At 40.7% G+C, this 18276-nt stretch overlaps 2 protein-coding genes across 2 annotated transcripts; both read right to left on the minus strand.

Annotated features, from left to right (window-relative positions):
• Positions 1-3267: 3267 nt before the first annotated feature.
• LOC110071517 (olfactory receptor 12D1-like) lies at positions 3268-4474 on the minus strand. Its single transcript, XM_020779197.3, has one exon. It carries the CDS (start codon positions 4472-4474, stop codon positions 3536-3538), a length of 939 nt encoding a protein of 312 aa, XP_020634856.3. The 3' UTR covers positions 3268-3535.
• LOC110091055 (vomeronasal type-2 receptor 26) lies at positions 4393-18010 on the minus strand. The gene is made up of 6 exons (XM_078378745.1): positions 17802-18010; positions 16792-17083; positions 13851-14705; positions 11656-11883; positions 9652-9778; positions 4393-7720 (listed from the first exon to the last, which is right to left on the minus strand). Exons 1-6 carry the CDS (start codon positions 18008-18010, stop codon positions 6810-6812), a joined length of 2622 nt encoding a protein of 873 aa, XP_078234871.1. The 3' UTR covers positions 4393-6809.
• Between the last annotated feature and the right edge of the window lie 266 nt (positions 18011-18276).

Consider the following 18276-nt stretch of genomic DNA (forward strand, 5'->3'; position numbering starts at 1 on the left):
ATGGACCAGAGCACGCCAGGCCCTCCTATCTTCTACTGCCTCCCGGAGTTGTGTCAGATTCATGTTGGTTGCTTTGCAGACACTGTCCAGCCATCTCATCCTCGGTCGTCCCCTTCTCCTCTTGCCATCACACTTTCCCAACATCAGGGTCTTTTCCAGGGAGTCTTCTCTTCTCATGAGATGGCCAAAGTACTGGAGCCTCAGCTTCAGGATCTGTCCTTCCAGTGAGCACTCAGGGTTGATTTCCTTTAAAATTGATAGGTTTGTTCTCCTTGCAGTCCTGGGGATTCTCAAGAGTCTCCTCCAGCACCACAATTCAAATGCATCAATTCTTCGGCGGTCTGCTTTCTTTATGGTCCAGCTCTCACTTCCATACATCACGACAGGAAAAACCATAGCTTTGACTATTCGGACTTTTGTTGGCAAGGTGATGTCTCTGCTTTTTAAGATGCTGTCAAGATTTGTCATCGCGTTCCTCCCAAGAAGCAGGCGTGTTTTAATTTCGTGGCTGCTGTCTCCATCTGCAGTGATCATGGACCCCAGGAAAATAAAATCTGTCACTGCCTCCATATCTTCCCCTTCTATTTCCCAGGAGGTGATGGGACCAGTGGCCATGATCTTAGTTTTTTTGATGTTGAGTTTCAGACCGTTTTTTGCACTCTCCTCTTTCACCCTCATTACAAGGTTCTTTAATTCCTCCTCACTTTCTGCCATCAGAGTGGTGTCATCTGCATATCGGAGGTTGTTGATATTTCTTCCGGCAATCTTAATTCCGGCTTGGGATTCCTCCAGTCCAGCCTTCCGCATGATGTATTCTGGATATAAGTTGAATAAGCTGGGGGACAATATACAGCCTTGTCATACTCCTTTCCCGATTTCGAACCAATCAGTCGTTCCATATCCAGTTCTAACTGTTGCTTCCTGTCCCACATATAGGTTTCTCAGTAGATAGATAAGGTGGTCAGGCACTCCCATTTCTTTAAGAACTTGCCATAGTTTGTTGTGGTCCACACAGTCAAAGGCTTTTGCATAGTCAATGAAGCAGAAGTAGATATTTTTCTGGAACTCTCTGGCTTTTTCCATAATCCAGCACAAGTTAGCAATTTGGTCTCTAGTTCCTCTGCCTCTTCGGAATCCAGCTTGTACTTCTGGGAGTTCTCGGTCCACATACTGCTGAAGCCTACCTTGGAGGATTTTGCGCATGACCTTGCTAGCTTGTGAAATGAGTGCAATTGTGCAGTAGTTGGAGCATTCTTTGGCACTGCCTTTCTTTGTGATTGGGATGTAGACTGATCTTTTCCAATCCTCTGGCCACTGTTGGGTTTTCCAAACTTGCTGGCATATTGAATGTAGCACCTTAACAGCATCATCTTTCAAGATTTTAAATAGTTCAACTGGAATGCCATCACCTCCACTGGCCTTGTTGTTAGCCAGGCTTTCTAAGGCCCACTTGACTTCACTCTCCAGGATGTCTGGCTCAAGCTTATAATAGCTTATAATAGCAGGAAATTATTAGGTGAAGGAAAGAAATACAGTGAATTATATGAAGACATGGAAATGTTATACTAGAACAATAACAGAAATGGAGTCTGGTTTCATAGGCTACAAGAAATCACCAGCAGAGCTAGACATAATGTTAGATATCGCAGGTGATAAGTGCAAGGAGATTTGCATCAGTAGAAAAACAAACAAAACTTTTTTGTTCATTTTGGTTTTCCAATATATATCAAAGGGAGACTTGACAAATTTATTTTGGTCTGAGATGCAAGCAGAATCAGATACATTATGATTTTCCAAAATGGCCTCCAGCCTCAGATGGTGAAGCAATGCACAAGCCTAATAGTTACATGGACATAGAGAAAAACATACATGAATATTTGGGCTGTGCGTTGCCTCCCTGAGCAGGTTCATAACCAAATAAGGGCATATAAATCAGTGCCCAACCCAATCTGTGTTCTTTGAGAGACACTCCTACCAAGTTGTCTAAGGCCATGACTAGAGATGGGCACAAACTGCCTGTTGGACAGTTTGTAATGGTTATTTCTTTGGATGGACAGGTTTCTTTCTGCAGGAGCCCTGGCTTACCACACCTGTCTCCTCTGGTGGGCACCCATCCAGAGGAGGAGATCTGTTAGGGATGCCAGGATGCTGCCTCTGAATGGACACCTGCCAGAGAAGGCAGGAGAAGGAAGCCAGGGCACCGTGGAAAACCTGTGCATCTTAAAAAAACAGACCATCACAAATTGGCAAACTGGCGGTCTGTGCCCATCTCTAGCCATAAACGTACTTGTGTATCTCCAGTTCTTCATGAAAAGTCCCACTCTTGAGAATGGGGAAACACCACAGCAAGTCCAATTCATAGACTGAATGATTCAGGCATGTTTATGTTTATCTTCCCTTTTCTTTTTTCCCACCTGCCAGAAGCAAATCCCAGTCATACAAGTAAGTAGGATAGCATCCTAAGGCAGCCACGGGATGATAGTAAATGAAGGATTTTAAAGGGCATTGAACATGGTTATTTTCCATTCCTTCTCTACTGAGGGGGGGGGGCTTCTGCTCTCTGTATTTCCACACTTTTCTCTCCTCCTGCCTTTCATTCCTAGATCTCGAATTCATGGTTTGCCAGCTGCATTATAGACTTTGATGATTTATTCAATGATCTGACAGGAGGAAAGGCAAAGAAGATTCATTGTTAAAATAGGCAGCATGTTCTATTTCTCCATTGCTGTCAACACAGTAACTTCCTTACTCGTTTCTATCCCCACAACACACAAATGTCAGACTAAACATGATAAATGGGGCTGGGCTGGGCTGGGTTGGGTTGGTTTGCTGCTCATCCCTTTAATATGTCTTATTTCTTTACCTTGCTCTGTGGTTGCCCAGTAAAGAACACAAATAAGCCTGATTTATTGGTAAACAAGTCCAAGGACAGTGTACATCCTTGTTATATATATAAAACTTCATATTTCAGATATAAAAATATATTTCAGATATTTCAGATATAAAAATAAAGGGTGGAGGGGATTAAGGGGAAATATATATCCCCCACCCTTTATTTTATATATATATATAATAAAGGGTGGGGGATATATATATCCCTTTAATCCCCCCACCCTTTATTTTTATATCTGAAATATCTGCAATATATTTTTATATCTGAAATATGAAATATATCCCCCACCCTTTATTTTTTTTTATTGGATTTTAGCATCTACTAAATGAGATTTGTGGGCTCTTCCATATTTCAGATATAAAAATAAAGGGTGGGGAGATTCGAATATAAGTGAGTAACAAGTTAAATCTGTTTGCCATCCCTGGTTGACTCTATATATGTTGTCACTTGAGACTCCCGCTAAACTAAGGATGGGGAATCTTTGACCTTCCTAATGCTGCCATGTCTTCTTGGCATTGACTCTGCCAGGTAGAGCTGATGTTTGAATCATAAGCCCAAACACTCAATTTTCTTCTCATTATTCAGAAACCAGGATAGAGCATTGGAAATTGGCAATATCTACCTTTCTTCCAACAGTCTCTGTTATGTCCCTGTAGAGAGTGGTTTCTTGCACAGGAATTTCCTCAGAGCAGATTTCACCTCTTGATTCCTCAATGTGTAGATCAATGGATTTAAAACAGGAGTGGCAATACTGTACAGCAGAGTAATGCTCATTTCCCTTTGTGAGAATTCACCTCCAGAGGCAAGCATGTAGTTGGCAAGAACTGGGACATAGAATATAGCCACAACTGTGAGGTGAGAAGCACAGGTGGAAAAGGCTTTCCAGCAGCTCTGCCATGACTGGACTTTGAAGAAGAGGAAGGAGATGATATACTGGTAGGACAGAAGTGTGAAAAAGAAGGGACTCAGAGCAATTGTACCAGTGACAACATTAAGAAGGGTGAGATTGATTACAGTGCTGCTGCACGCCAGTTTCAGCAAAGGCTTGATGTCACAGAAGAAGTGTTGCACAAGGTTAGAGCCACAAAACCAAAGCCGGGAGGTCATCACTGTGTGGACAAATGCATGAAGAAACCCGGCAGTCCAGGTAGCGATAGCTAACACGACACAAGATAGTTTACTCATGATGATGGTGTAACGCAACGGATGGCATATGGCAACATAGCGATCATATGCCATGACACCCAGCAGGATCGCCTCACTGCTGCCCAGGAAATGGAAGAAATGAAGCTGAGTGAAGCAGCCAACAGTGGAAATTGACTGGTTCTTCACTAAGAGGCCACCCAACATCTTAGGCACCGTAACTGTGGAGTAGCATATGTCCAAAAGAGAAAGATTTCCAAGGAAAAAATACATGGGAGTGTGGAGTCGTGGCTCAGCCAGGACTATTGCCAAAACAGCCCCATTTCCTAGCAAGCAGGCCAGATAAAGCAGCAGGAAAAGTGTGAAGAGACTGGTTTGCTGTGTGTAGTCCTTTGTTAGACCCAAAAGAATAAACTCAAGCACCTCTGTCCGGTTCATCCCTTCTGTGGAAAGGGAGAGCCAAAAACTATAATAAGTACTTCTATAACGGAATGGAACATTTTTTAAAATAAAGCATTTTCTGCTGATGGATATTCAATACTGAAACCAAATGTGATAATAAAAACCCACACACCAGTGTTTGCTGTGTTCTGAATATTTAATAAATTCCTTTCCATGTCAGCTTAGGTAGGGTAAGACTCCTTGCTCAGAAATTCCCAAATCCTTTGAACACCTCACCTCCAGAGTGAGTGATACAAGGAACACCCCTTTCCTTCCTCAAGATTTCTGCAACTTGGTCATATGTCTCTACAGCAGCCTGCATAAATCTCAGGCTCTGACCTTTCAAGAATTTAAGCATACAAAGGCAGCAAGCAGAGGACTTGATGGTTGCTTAAAATATGCAAAGAACTCACCCAATGCTTGTGATTTCTATAAGCTCACAGAACACGACTGCAGCAATTAAGGCTTTGAATAATTTGCATAAATTATATAACTTGTACTTCTCATTCTTTCTTTCTGTGAGGATGGAAGAGGCAGAGATCTGCATCCCTAGGTCTGTTTGTCCGTCTGTTTCTACCTCTGCCTCTGTCTTTAGCGCTATTCACTCATTTTCCACTCCATTTTAATCAACACAGAGCAACTCATTCCTTCTTTCTCCACCACCACTTCCTCCATATGTAGGAGGATGTGTCTAAAGTGGAATAACTTCTGCTAATGTCTAGTCTCTACACATGAACTAGAACCATGGTAAATTGGAGCAATAACATGGCCACAGATTGCACATGGCCATGTTATCACTCCAATTTACCATGGAAGGCACTGAAAAACATCTCAAAACTAAAGTACACTAGTTTAACTGTGGTATTACAGTGAAACCTCTGCTCATGACCTGACTTTGATTCCAAATAGTTCAGGTAGCCAACTGAAGGTTGACTCAGTTTTCCATTCTTCTTAGGCTGGTAAAATGAATACCCAGGTCATGAGGGGCAAAATGTTCCTTGCATAATTATGTTGTAAACCATACAGAGTGTGCTCTACCACTATAAGGTGGTATATAAGGTGAAAAAACAACAGCAATAACAATAGAGTAGTGGAAAATGATAGAAATCAGAATAGTGAAAACAGACTATACAGTTATTAAAAATTTAGAAGTAGCAGGATATCATCTTAGTAAAACACAATATTAGAAAGACGTCTTTTATACATACACCTTGTAAAAATATTAACAAGAACGGTTTTGCAGGTTTTACCACACCAAAATCATCATTTCCTCAAATGGAGCAAGCTGCCATAATTTAGCTCATAATTCTCTTCGAAAATGTGGCATATGCTTAACAGAATATCAGATGTACTATGGAGTATAGATACAAATATTTTGCCTTAGCAACTCTTACCTAGAACTATTGTATTCTTCTTTCAGTAAGAATATACAGCTCCCATATAAAATAGCATTCACAATGAGCAAATAAATAGCAGCATTCTAACATCCAGCTTAAGGAGGTGAGAGATGTAAGTCTTCTGTATCTATTTAGAGTGCTGATATATCACATCTCATGAGAAGTAGACATTCTTTGGAGACTATCTAAGCCCTGGGATATACAGAGTCTAGGAGTGGAATTAAAGTTCTACAGTTTGAAAAAAGAAATAATTGGTTACTTCCCTGGAGACATGGAGTTTATTAAAATATTTTATTTTAAAATTTTAATGTAGCATTTTGAGTGGAAAAGAAAACCCTTGTACTTTACTGAGCCCTTACAAATTTGGGAAATAAATTAAATTTTCTCTTGATATCTCATTTTGATGTTCGTTGGTGGCATTATCAACGAAGCAGCCTTGGAGAGTCTTAGGAATCTGGAGTATTGACATGTCACAGTGAAGATCATGTTAACTCAGACCTGGGCAAAATGCAGCCCTCCAGATATTGCTGAACTGCAACTCCCAGCAATCCTCACTATTGGCTGTGTGGGCTAGGATTGCTGGGAGTTGCAGTTCAGCAATATCTGGAGGGCCATATTTTGCCCAGGTCTGTGTTAACTGATGTGATTTGATTCCACAGTATTGTTGACTAGTGCAAACAGCAGAATCTGTTGTTTCGAGGTTGACTCTCTTGATTTCTGTGTCTATCAGGTGGCCCATCATTTATGTTGTAAGGTTGTTGCACTATATATACTAGATGCACAATCTAATGAGGCAATAAATACCAAAGCATAAATTATCTATTTGTATAGTTAAAGTCCAACTTCTCACTGAAACCTATGAACAAATGTTTGTTATTGCAACTAACTGGCCCCAAATGTAATGACTAAAATAACCTAGGTAGGAAGACAGATTATTAGATATTTTTATTAATTCTTTTTATTAACTGTCCCTTGCTGTTGAGTTCAGGCTTTAGCAAAATGATGTAGCATTTTGGGGAAAAAATGCAAACCAGCAATATAGCACTGGAGGCTAAGATTGAGAAGATCTCCACAGCCACAGTATATTTTCCTTTTGTGCTCAAATAAGCAGGAACAAAAGATAACCAAACACAGCAAAACACTAACATGCTGAAGGTAATAAACTTGGCTTCATTAAAAGTATCAGGCAACTTCCTGGCTAGGAATGCCACAGTGAAACTGACAATAGCTAAGAAACCCATGAAAGCAAGTACACAGTAAAACATGATCAAGGAGCCTTCATTACATTCCAGGACAATTTCTTCTGCCATTGTGTTCATAACAAAATCGGGGAAAGGAGGTGATGTTGTAAGCCACACAGTACAAATTGTGGCTTGAACAAGGAAGCAGGCAAGAACAATGGTGTTAGCCAGTCGTTTCCCAACCCATTTCTTCATCTTGGATTCTGGCTTTGTGGACATGAATGCTAAAAGCACAAGGATGGTTTTGGCTAGCACACAGGAAACAGCAATTGAAAAGATGACACCAAAAGCAGCTTGTCGAAAGAGGCACATCAGTTTCTCAGGTTGGCCAATGAATAGGAATGCACAAAGGAAGCAGAGTATCAGGGAGGTGAGAAGTGCATAAGTCAGGTCTCGATTATTGGCTCTGACTATGGGAGTGTCTTGATGCTTAATGAAGATGCCAAGCACCAGAGCTGTGATGAAAGAAAAATGAAGAGCCATAATGGCTAAACTGATCCCCAAAGGTTCTTTGTAAGACAAAAAGCTTATCCTTTTGGGAATGCATGCATCCCTCTGATTGTTAGAATAATGATCTTCTGGACACTGAATACAACTGTCCATGTCTGGAAAAGAAAATGTTGATTTCTAGACATTACAACCCCCACATACAGTGGCTTACAATGCTATACGTCCCTGAGTAAAGGATCAAAACTAAAAATATTGGTCAGAATCCTGCTGAGGATTTACTCCAGTGTAAGCATAATTAAATAAATCATGGTGGCAAGTTGCCACTAATTAAGATGTTGCTGTTCACATACTTAGTCATGGAACCTTCTATGTGTCTAGGAATATGAATGGTAACTCAATAATTTTTCACCCTGTTTTTAATATAGTTACACTTATGTTGCCATATATCCACAGCAGTACTATGTCTATTTTCCCACCCCACCGCCACACTGCGGCAGTAGAAGATTGAGAAACTAGAAGCAGCATCTTTCTGTTAGTTTACTTGGCACACCACACACCACACACACATTTAAGAGGATAAACTACCACTGGAGTAAAGTTGAGTTTTGCCTGTTGTCCTGGTTCTCATAGAGATTGGGCCTGTAGCATTTCCTGCTGAGCATAGCTTGGAAAATTATTTATTCAAGAAGTGAATGAGGTGATTTCATCCATAATCAAGGAAGCTTTAGGAAACCCTGAGAGCATAGTCTTAACACTGCATTTATGGTTGGCTTCAGTATGTCTATATATTGATTTTTCCTTGAAAGTAAGTTCCTAGGTTATCAGAACAAGAAAGAAACTGAGACTTGGGTGCATGCACTTTAGTGTGTAATTCAGTCCTATGATTTGCAAAGACAGTAAGCAGTTTTTTCAGTGTTTTTACTAATTGCCCCAAATCCCATTGCACAAGTAGAAAGCTGATGACAACACTGGCAGAGGTGGTTTTCGGAAATGCCTCCTCCTTTCTGGTGGCTTGTCTGACTCAATAATCCACTTTGTAGAATAGAGGAAGGAGGAAGTCTTTAATTTCTGAAAAACTCTCTTTCCCAGTAATGCCATCTGGCAATGTTTTTGTTGTTGTTGTTCCGTATAGACTTCCTTCTTCCACCCTGTGGATCCCACTGCTTCTACACAATAAAAGTGATGACTCACAAATCAGAGAAGTCATTGAAAAGGAATCATCCTTTTTCTGCAGGCATAAGTTATGTAACAGGATTTCAGACACTGCTTCATGATGTTAGATTATTTTGTCATATTTGAGTTGGCCCTAGTAAATAAAGTGTGCTATTGCAATGCTGTAACATTTTCTAATGGGCCAAGGTAAAGGTTCCCCTTGACAATTTTTGTCCAGTCGTGTTCGACTCTAGGGAGCAGTGCTCATTCCTGTTTCCAAGTCATAGAGCCAGCATTTGTCCGAAGACAATCTTCCGTGGTCACGTGGCCAGTGCGACTTAGACATGGAACACTGTTACCTTCCCACCGAGATGGTCCCTATTTATCTACTTGCATTTGCAAGCTTTTGAACCGCTAGGTTGGCAGGAGCTGGGACAAGCGACAGGTGCTCACTCCGCCACATGGATTCGATCTTACAGCTGAAGATCTACAGACCTTACAGCACAAAGACCTCTGAGGTTTAACCAAGGAATCTGCCTATATCCAGGGATGTTGACAAGTCTTTGGGTCCAAGTCCCAAGCCCCAAGTGTCTAATTTTTTAAAGCTCTTTTCCCCAGAAAAAAAACTGAGGGGGTGGGCAGGCTCCAAGACATGAGTTGAATCTGAGTCATTGAAATAAAAAGAGTTGGGTCTGAGCTGAGTCACCAGTGCAACTTAAATCCATCTTGACAGTGAGCCCTGCAACTTAAGTCCCCATCCCTGCCTATACCTACCTAATCCAGCCATGAGCCATATAAGGAAGGTATACACACTCCAATTGTTATGACAGAGCAGAACATTGTACCAGTAACCCCTATGGAAAACATGAAACATATTTTGGATCACAGCAATTTCATCTGAGTTTTGATGAACTCACTATACTGCATCACTTACCAGTTTGATTGGAAATTTTCCCTTCTGGACATGGAAGGCAATCATAGCAGCAAAATGGCTCCCCCTCCTTCTTTGCCTTTCTGTATCCCAGAAGGCAGTTGTCATTACACAGAGAAACTGGCTGTGTCTGATCAAAAATGAAAGAGAACAATGGTTTAATGTTCAAGATGGTTCTCCCTCTTTCTAGAGTTCTCATTTATGAATTCTGCTTTTAGGAAATGGGTACATGACCTCCTGTTAGAAAGTGAACGTTGCTTGAGAGCAAAGGTGAAATCTCAGGCAATTGTTGAAGGCTGGCAAATGATGTTTTTCTCTTTATGGCATAATGACCAGTGCTCTAATTTTGCCATTATTATTAAAAATACCAAACACAGTCAATAAAAATTATTTTAAAAATGACTGGTTTTATATAACAGATTCTTCTTCTTCTTCTTCTTCTTCTTCTTCTTCTTCTTCTTCTTCTTCTTCTTCTTCTTCTTCTTCTTCTTATTATTATTATTATTATTATTATTATTATTATTATTATTATTATTATTATTATTATTCTTATTATTCTTATTCTTATTCTTATTCTTATTCTTATTCTTATTCTTATTCTTATTCTTATTATTATTATTATTATTATTATTATTATTATTATATAACAGATGCAAGTTTTAACCAAAAACCTAAGCATTTGTTAAATATCAGCGTAGTACTTTTGCTGTTCCTAACATTGCTGTTTTTTTGTAACTCTTAAGTTGGCTTTGTGACTGAGCTTGCTTCAGTAGCATGGAGTACCATTGCTCCCCTCCCGGGATATTGTGAGACATGTATAAGTCTCGCAAATGCAATCTAGGAGCAAAGGGGGAGGAGCACCCTACTTAAGGGGTGATCCCCCCTCCCCTCTTCCTTTCAGACAACCCACCCGCCCTATGTACTAGTGTGAGTATTCTGGTCACCTTTTGGGGCCAGATAGGAATTTTCAACCCACATCCCAATTGGCTCTTGGAGGAGGGGATTTTTTGCCTATCTCACACTGGTTGAGGCAATTATAAGGGTGGACATTAATCGGTCACACAGGGGGGTAGTGCAGATAGAACATGTTTTAGTGAGTCCCTTCTGCTATCAGAGGTAATGTATAGCTCATCTGACCTCACAGCACTGAGTATCGTGCAATTACAGTGCTTGGAGGAAAAGATGCACTGGGGCCAAACCCGGACTGAAGGTCACCAAGATGAACATGGCTTGAGGCCCGGGGGTGGTCAAATTTGGGCCAGCTGGGCTCTTGCTGTCTTCATGACTGTGAGACCTTGGGGCTAGGGACTCACCCATTTGTTTGGTAAGAGGTCCGTTGAGACCCCTGTGCAAAACCTGATTCCACACTACGGCAAGACCCCCCTTCTAAGGAGGGCAATTAAGGAATATTCAATAAAATGTGGCCCATGTTTTATTCCATAATACTTGCCTCGTGTTATTATTCCAGGGTGGGGGCCAATGATGTTATTCCTGAAATTGTTGATGTTGTTTAGCATGTAGGTGTATCTTGCTGGGTTACGTTTATGGCTGGTTTTCTTGTGCTAATCTATGTCACCTGTATAGTTGAAAAAAATGTGCTTCTCGGAAAACTTACGGTTTTGGATTATTACATTTTTCACTCCATAAGACGCACCTTTCCATAAGACGCACCAATTTTTTAGGAGAAGAAAACAGGGAAATATAATCTGTTTTCTTCACTCCATAAGACGCACAGACTTTCCACCCCCCCTGTTTTGTGGGGAAAAAGTGTATCTTATGGTGCGAAAAATACGGTACTTCAGAAATAGCCCAGCTAACATGGCAAGCAAAATTTATAGCCTATAACGAGTAACTTGTCCACGCTGTGATCACAAGTGAATTCATTCCAAGATAATAGGCATAATAAAGAGAGCTATTGCAGATTTTGAATAGGCAGTCACTTTTGATTATGGGGTATGGTGGTGCTGGAAAGGATTGACTGAACCACAGAAGGTACTTTGAACCTACCTGGTTAAACCAACTGGGCCATACAATGGCATCTTCTTGAATAGTGAGCACTTGGCCTGGCAGAAAATGTGGATCTATCTTTCCAATCTTCATCCTAATGAATGACTGGTTTGGGAAGGTGACCCAGTTTATAATACCAAATCCGGTCTCTAATTCTCCATTTTCACTAAATGAAATCCTTTGCCCAGCACTGTTGTTAAACGAAATGCTTCTTAGAAAGTTGAAAAGCTAAAGAAAGCAAAAGGATGATAATCTTAGCTTGATGATTCCACTAAAGACTAGTTGTAGTAGCAGTAGTAGTAGAAGTAGTAACATTAGTAGTAGGAGAGGAACAAGAACACTGGCAACAACAACAAAAATAACAGTGATCTGTAAAAGTACGTGATGATTTACAGTAGTAGTTTCCAGCTTTGAGTAACCAAGGTGTTCTTGAACTGCAATTCCCAGAAGCCTTCGCTATCAGCTGTGCTGACTGAAGTTCCTGGGAGTTGCAGTCTATGAACACCTGAGTTACCCAAGGTTGGGAACCACTGTTTTACAGAATAACACAATCAAAAAGAAGCAAATAAATCACTCTGTTTTTCTACTAATATTAAGAATTTAAAACAAGAATTACAATTATGTTTTCACTCTTCCTCAAGGGGAAATATTGATAGCTATAAAACCTGGCGGTGGTGGTGAAATACTGAGGTCCAAATGACGGCAAATATTTGATGGACAGCAAGACAAGATGTGTGAGACACTGTTTTGTTTTGTTTGTGTGTGTACGGGGGGGGGGAGGAGGCTGTAGTATTTTCAAGCATGAGGATAATACCTTTCAGCTGGATATTGTAAGGCAATCATTGTTCATTTCCTGCAAGGAGTTAAGACCATGCAAGTGAGGAGAAACGAAATATGACAAAACAACATCCCAGAAGAACTTTGAAGTTGGAGAGAAGAGGCAGAGAAAAGCAGGATGCATGGCCAACTCGCTAAACATTGGACACCTCTTTGGCCTGATGGATCCAGAGTTGAAATAAACAGATCTGAATATGGAGGTGTTTGATTAAAATTGACTGGGTTTGTCTGGGTAATTACTTTATGTTCTTATGTGGAACTCTGAAGTTGCAGATGTGTATTCTCTGTTCCACTCAAGCTGGGCCCAAGATATTGGTCCTTATATGATACTTTAACAGTATTGAGGGGCATTGGCTGCCTTCTCCTAAAAAAAAATACTCTGTGGAATCAGTAGACTTCCTCAGTTGCAGTGTTCAAATTAAAATTTTGGTGCTTCCCCCTGCTCAGAGCACGGGCTGAATATGGATCCAGCTATAGGCTAACTGTGTATCAGTACAGAATCCAAATACAGAAAAATAACATGCACCCTGTTTAAAGTTCCCAATGCCACCAGCAACATTCTCCCAACCTTATAATGAATGATTCAGAAGGCTGAGATCAGCAGAACATTAGCTTGCAAAATTCATAATAAAATCAATTTGAAAAGAATATAATTTGGCAGTTCGGCAAATTTGGTTTTTGGCAGAACAGGTGTTTGGGAGATCCCAGCCCAACTTCCTCTGGTGAGCACCCACTCAAGAAGCAGCACCCAAGGGAGAAGGGGCAGGAGAGCTGGAGCACTGCCTCTGGGTATGGACCTAGGCAGGGCTAGGAAGTGCAGAACGCCTGTTCAGCTGAAAAATGAACTGGCATGCACTGTCGAGCCGGTGGTTTGTGCCCATCTCTAAAGGTTAAAGGTTCCCCTTGACAATTTTTGTCCAGTCATGTTTGACTCTAGGGGGCGGTGCTCATCCCCGTTTCCAAGCCATAGAGCCAGCGTTTTGTCTGAAGACAATCTTCCGTGGTCACATGGCCAGTGCAACTTAGACATGGAACGTTGTTACCTTCCCACCGAGGTGGTCCCTATTTATCTACTTGCATTTGCATGCTTTCGAACCGCTAGGTTGGCGGGAGCTGGGACAAAGCAATGGGAGCTCACTCCGTCGAGTGGATTCAATCTTACGACTGCTTGGTCTTCTGACCCTGCAGCAGAGGCTTCTGCGGTTTAGCCCACAGTGCCACCACATCCCTGTGCCCATCTATAAACATAATTAAATACAGTTACTGATAATAAGTCACAAAAACTTCAGTGGAAGTAAAAACACAGATAAAACAATAAACCAGAATTGATAGTAGAGGTCACCACTCTATTCTGTTACCTGCCAGGGCTGAAGATTCATTATTGTCTGTGTTCCTCTACCTGGCTCTGCCCTGCTTCTGAATTTGAAGTTATACATGGCATGCAATGCATGGGCCACAGCATAAACAGCATTGTAGGTGCTGTAGCTGTGAGGTGTGGTTCTCATTTCAAAAACAGACTCCGGAAGGTACTCCAGCTTCTCTTCTCCAGTGCACATTTCTGAAACGTCTACTGCTGAGCTTGAAATCACACAGTTAAATATTTGTTCCCAGAAATTCTTAATAAAGCCGTCTTCTTTTTCCGAGTTTGGATTCTTTTGCTGCAGAAAATTCCGGAAGCCTACCACCTCCTCTGAAAAACTCAGCAAGGATAGAGAGCCGTGAATGAAATCTATATCCCAATTTTGTTGAAGAGGAATTGATGTGAAGTCCATCTGACCTGACATAATCCAGATTTTACCGATCGTCTTCAGTGGTGTGTCATCGATATGGGACATTTGGAGCAAAAATCTCAAAACGATGATTGTTTCAGTCTCACCATATACAACCAACACCCTAGCTGTGCTTCCTGCGACACGCCTGTACTTTTCAAATTGCTTTTCTACATTTGCAGATAACTCAGTGGAAAAAACAACTTTGACAAATCTTTCTATGAATTCAAAGCAGATCCCACTCTGGGAAAACAAAGGAAGCACTTTCTGCACAAATCTCTCTGCATTGTCATCATCATGACAAATGACCCCAATCCAAGTCCATTGGAAATGCAGCAATAACTGGATAATACCCACATACTGATGAGCCTCATTGGGGAACATCTGATGCAAGAAAACTGTTTGGATTTTATTATCCATCACTGGAGCAGACCCATATGTGAGCTAAAAAGAATAAGGGAGAGAAAAGAAAAGAAAGAGCAAGAGAGAAGGAGAGAGAGATGGAGATGGCTTCAGAATAAAGCAAAAATTAAGTGTGTACTTCTCCCCAGATATAACCTCAATTGCAATATAGATTTTGTTTCAGCTCTGTAGAGAAGATAGTCAGAAGCAAATTGCAAATTTGGTATTCGCGAAGGCTTTCACGGCCAGGATCTAATGGTTGTTGTGGGTTTTTCAGGCTCTCTGGCCGTGTTCTGAAGGTTGTTCTTCCTAACATTTCACCAGTCTCTGTGGCTGGCATCTTCAGAGGACAGCACTCTGTCGCAGTGACAGATAATCTCTTCTCCTTACCACAACAATACACCCACAGCAAGACACACTAATCACCCATCTCCTGAATAGGACAAAAGCCATAAATACTCCACTCCCAAGCAAACTACACCAGAGCACAGAGTGCTGTCCTCTGAAGATGCCGGCCACAGAGACTGGCGAAACGTTAGGAAGAACAACCTTCAGAACACGGCCAAAGAGCCCGAAAAACCCACAACAATCATTGGTAGATAACGCTTAGCAGCACTTGGCAGCCTGATATACTTCAACTAAAGGGATGCCACAACAGAAACCTATCTCATCTTTCTTGATGGATTTGCATCACCCAGCCAAAGGTCCAGCCAGATGGAACCATTTTAAAGCAAGGCTCCCAAGTGCCATTTTCAAAAAAAATTCCTATATGGACATTGTGGCTGATGGCAGCAAATGTGAATGAGAAGGCCAAATACGGGTGCATTTTCCACTGTGGTTCATCATTCAAACCAAGATAGTTTCAGTGACAAAATCAAATCTGAATCCAAATTGAGAAGACTCCGAAAACCTAGCTTCATATAAGAAAGCCTGGAGGCAAATTGCCATTACTCGCTTTAGAAAGATTGGACATGGGGCAATACTTTCCTGGACTTATGAGATCCAAGACAGTAGAACACATTCCTTTAGAGAAACCTAATTACCATTCACTTTGGTATGATTGTACTCACACAGATAATTATGATGTGAGCTCACAAGACAAAGAAATGAGTAGGTTCAGTGCTCCTAAATATTCATTCTTCTTGCCAGTCCTTATGTTAAGATGGAGCCCTTGTTCAATCCAGTACATATGTTCCATGCGTTTTATTGTGATTCTGTCTGTAAGACCCATAATACATAAGCTTTGATCATGCTGACTGAAGCTTACGAGAGTTTAGCATCAGTCTGCCTATTTCTGTTTTACTGCATGGGTGCATATAGGATGTCAAAAAATATTAGTGTGGAAGTGGATAAAATTACAGCCTCAGAAAATTAGCTGGTGCCAGTCAATTTGTTATATCAATGGGTAACATTTAAGTAGAATTGTTAAAACAGGTATAGATGAGGAAATAATGTCAAATGCTGGAGCTTAGAATTTCATAGGAATAAGCCCTCACTTTTACCAGCATCTCCAACTTCCTCTGCCGCTTGCCCGCTGAGGCTAACTAGGCATGAGACAAGACCACTACACAATACCTTTAGGGTTGTTTACAGTCTATGAAAATTACATCACATTTAGATAACAATTAGTCCTGGAGCACTATTCCATTTCTCTACCTGTCCTGTCTCTCTCACACATTGTTGATTCATGACTTGAAATCATTCTTGCAGATTTTCTGTGGAAGCTATCGCCTACTTCCCTATATCAATCATTCCGGCAAGACCCCATAGAGCTAGGAAGACGACCATAAATTCACAATAGAATTTTTGACCCCTTTAATGGACAAAAATACATATACAGAATTTCACAGGTTATAACATAAACTGTTTCTGAGACAGTTTTTAAAACTATTGTCCATTTTACCTAAATTGCTGGAATTCTTTTCTTTTCCTAATTTGATTTTTGCCCATATTAAATCTTTCAAATATACTGTTGCCTTAAAATACTTCATATTTTTCTCTTGCGCCCAAGTGAAATTGCACACTAGCAATGTGGACTAGGTGCAGACTAATTCATCAGTTTCATCTTGAGGGAAGTATACATGGGATGTGTGGAAGGCATGTTCCACAAAGTTGGCATAAATCTTACCTGGGGAATCTTGTATGTGCCTAGAATGGTTGACATGTGAAGACAGATGTCCGAGTTTGGTCCTCCAATGACTGCTACCAGTTTAGTCCAGATGTCACACTTGTAGTTGGGGATGAATCTGCCTACTGTGGAAAGAAGGTCCATTGAGGTGTAAAAGGTCCAGCTTGGACTGAAATTGCTGCTATCAATGTGGAAGCCCAGAGTAGTGTTTTGTAAAAGTGTGGGATTTTCATTCACTTCCTTTGTGGCAAATACCATGGCTTGGATGTGCTGGTAGTTCTGAGGCACTACCCTGAAATAGGAATTACTTGTTTATTTTATTTATTTATATATTTATTTTATTTTATTTATATCCCGCCTATCTGGTCGGATCAGGACTACTCTAGGTGGCTAGCATCACAGTGTTGCATCACAGTGGACCTATTTCAGATTATAACATTGGCTATATTTCAGTCCACAGTATTAATGCATTGTGTTAAATATTAATATTTAGCTTTTAATAAATACAGATGGCATTTCCACAAATAGGGAATGGTAAAGCATCCTGCATAGAATAAGTGAGATATAAGTAACTTGTTATGTGCCGTCAAGTCAGAACCAAGTTATGAGAAACCTCATAGTCTTGCAAGGTAAACAAGATATTTAAAGAATGCTTTTGCCACGTCCACCCCTCCCAGTGAGTTTCTTTGGCTGAGCAGAGATTTGACATCAGGCCTCCCAAACCCTAGTCCATCAATGTATCCACTACACCACATTGGGAATCTCATGATTCCATGACTTAGGTCCCATTAATTTAATTGGCATGGCCAAGCCAGGAACCAACCCATACTATCTAAATATAAAGATGGTTGGATTGCAATAATCTTAATTTGTTTAAAAAGAGAAAAAGAAGAAAAGCATAATGCAGCACCAGTCATTCAGCTCACCCACTCAGAAGACAACTGATCCATATAGCAGCAGTGTCTCAGAATATAGACAGAAATAATATAATTAAAAACTTCAATTCTTACACAGTATCATCAAAGAGATCTTGTGAGGGATAATTTTCAAAGGACGGAGGCATGGAGAATATGAAGGTTTGAGAAATAATACCACCAATTGTAAGTTCTCCTGGGCCTATATATTTGTGAAGGATAGGAGGAGGGTCGCGGATTCTGCATTTGATCCTGCACTCAGTCTGAGAGAGTAGCACAAATAACTCTGCCACAAACACCATCATCCTTCTAGATGACCATTAAGCCGTTTCCAGGTGTTCACTGAGGTGTTTCTCAGTATTATATCCTGATAAGAATGGTTCAAAATGCCAACAAACAGAGTAATTCTTAACTCTGTCTCAAGCATTAACAATGCCTTTTTCATCTTGGTTGCTAGAGTTGGTTGTTGTCATTGGAACTCCCTGGAAACATGGACATGAATAATCTTGGTTATTACTGATAATTACTGGGTAGATAACCGGTTATTTCCATATAGGTTCTTTGTGACATT

Source organism: Pogona vitticeps, chromosome 6 (genome assembly GCF_051106095.1).
Source record: "Pogona vitticeps strain Pit_001003342236 chromosome 6, PviZW2.1, whole genome shotgun sequence".
Lineage (NCBI taxonomy): Eukaryota > Metazoa > Chordata > Lepidosauria > Squamata > Agamidae > Pogona > Pogona vitticeps.

Bases quoted from the DNA above. Each gene is read 5' to 3' on its own strand.
- LOC110071517 (XM_020779197.3), bottom strand. From the start codon at position 4,474: ATGAACCGGACAGAGGTGCTTGAGTTTATTCTTTTGGGTCTAACAAAG.
- LOC110091055 (XM_078378745.1), bottom strand. From the start codon at position 18,010: ATGATGGTGTTTGTGGCAGAGTTATTTGTGCTACTCTCTCAGACTGAG. The intron at 11,884-13,850 runs GTAACAGAATAG...TGCTTTCTTTAG, and splicing joins TGAATCTTCAGCCCTGGCAG to CTTTTCAACTTTCTAAGAAG. The intron at 7,721-9,651 runs GTAAGTGATGCA...TTTCTTTTCCAG, and splicing joins GAAAATTTCCAATCAAACTG to ACATGGACAGTTGTATTCAG.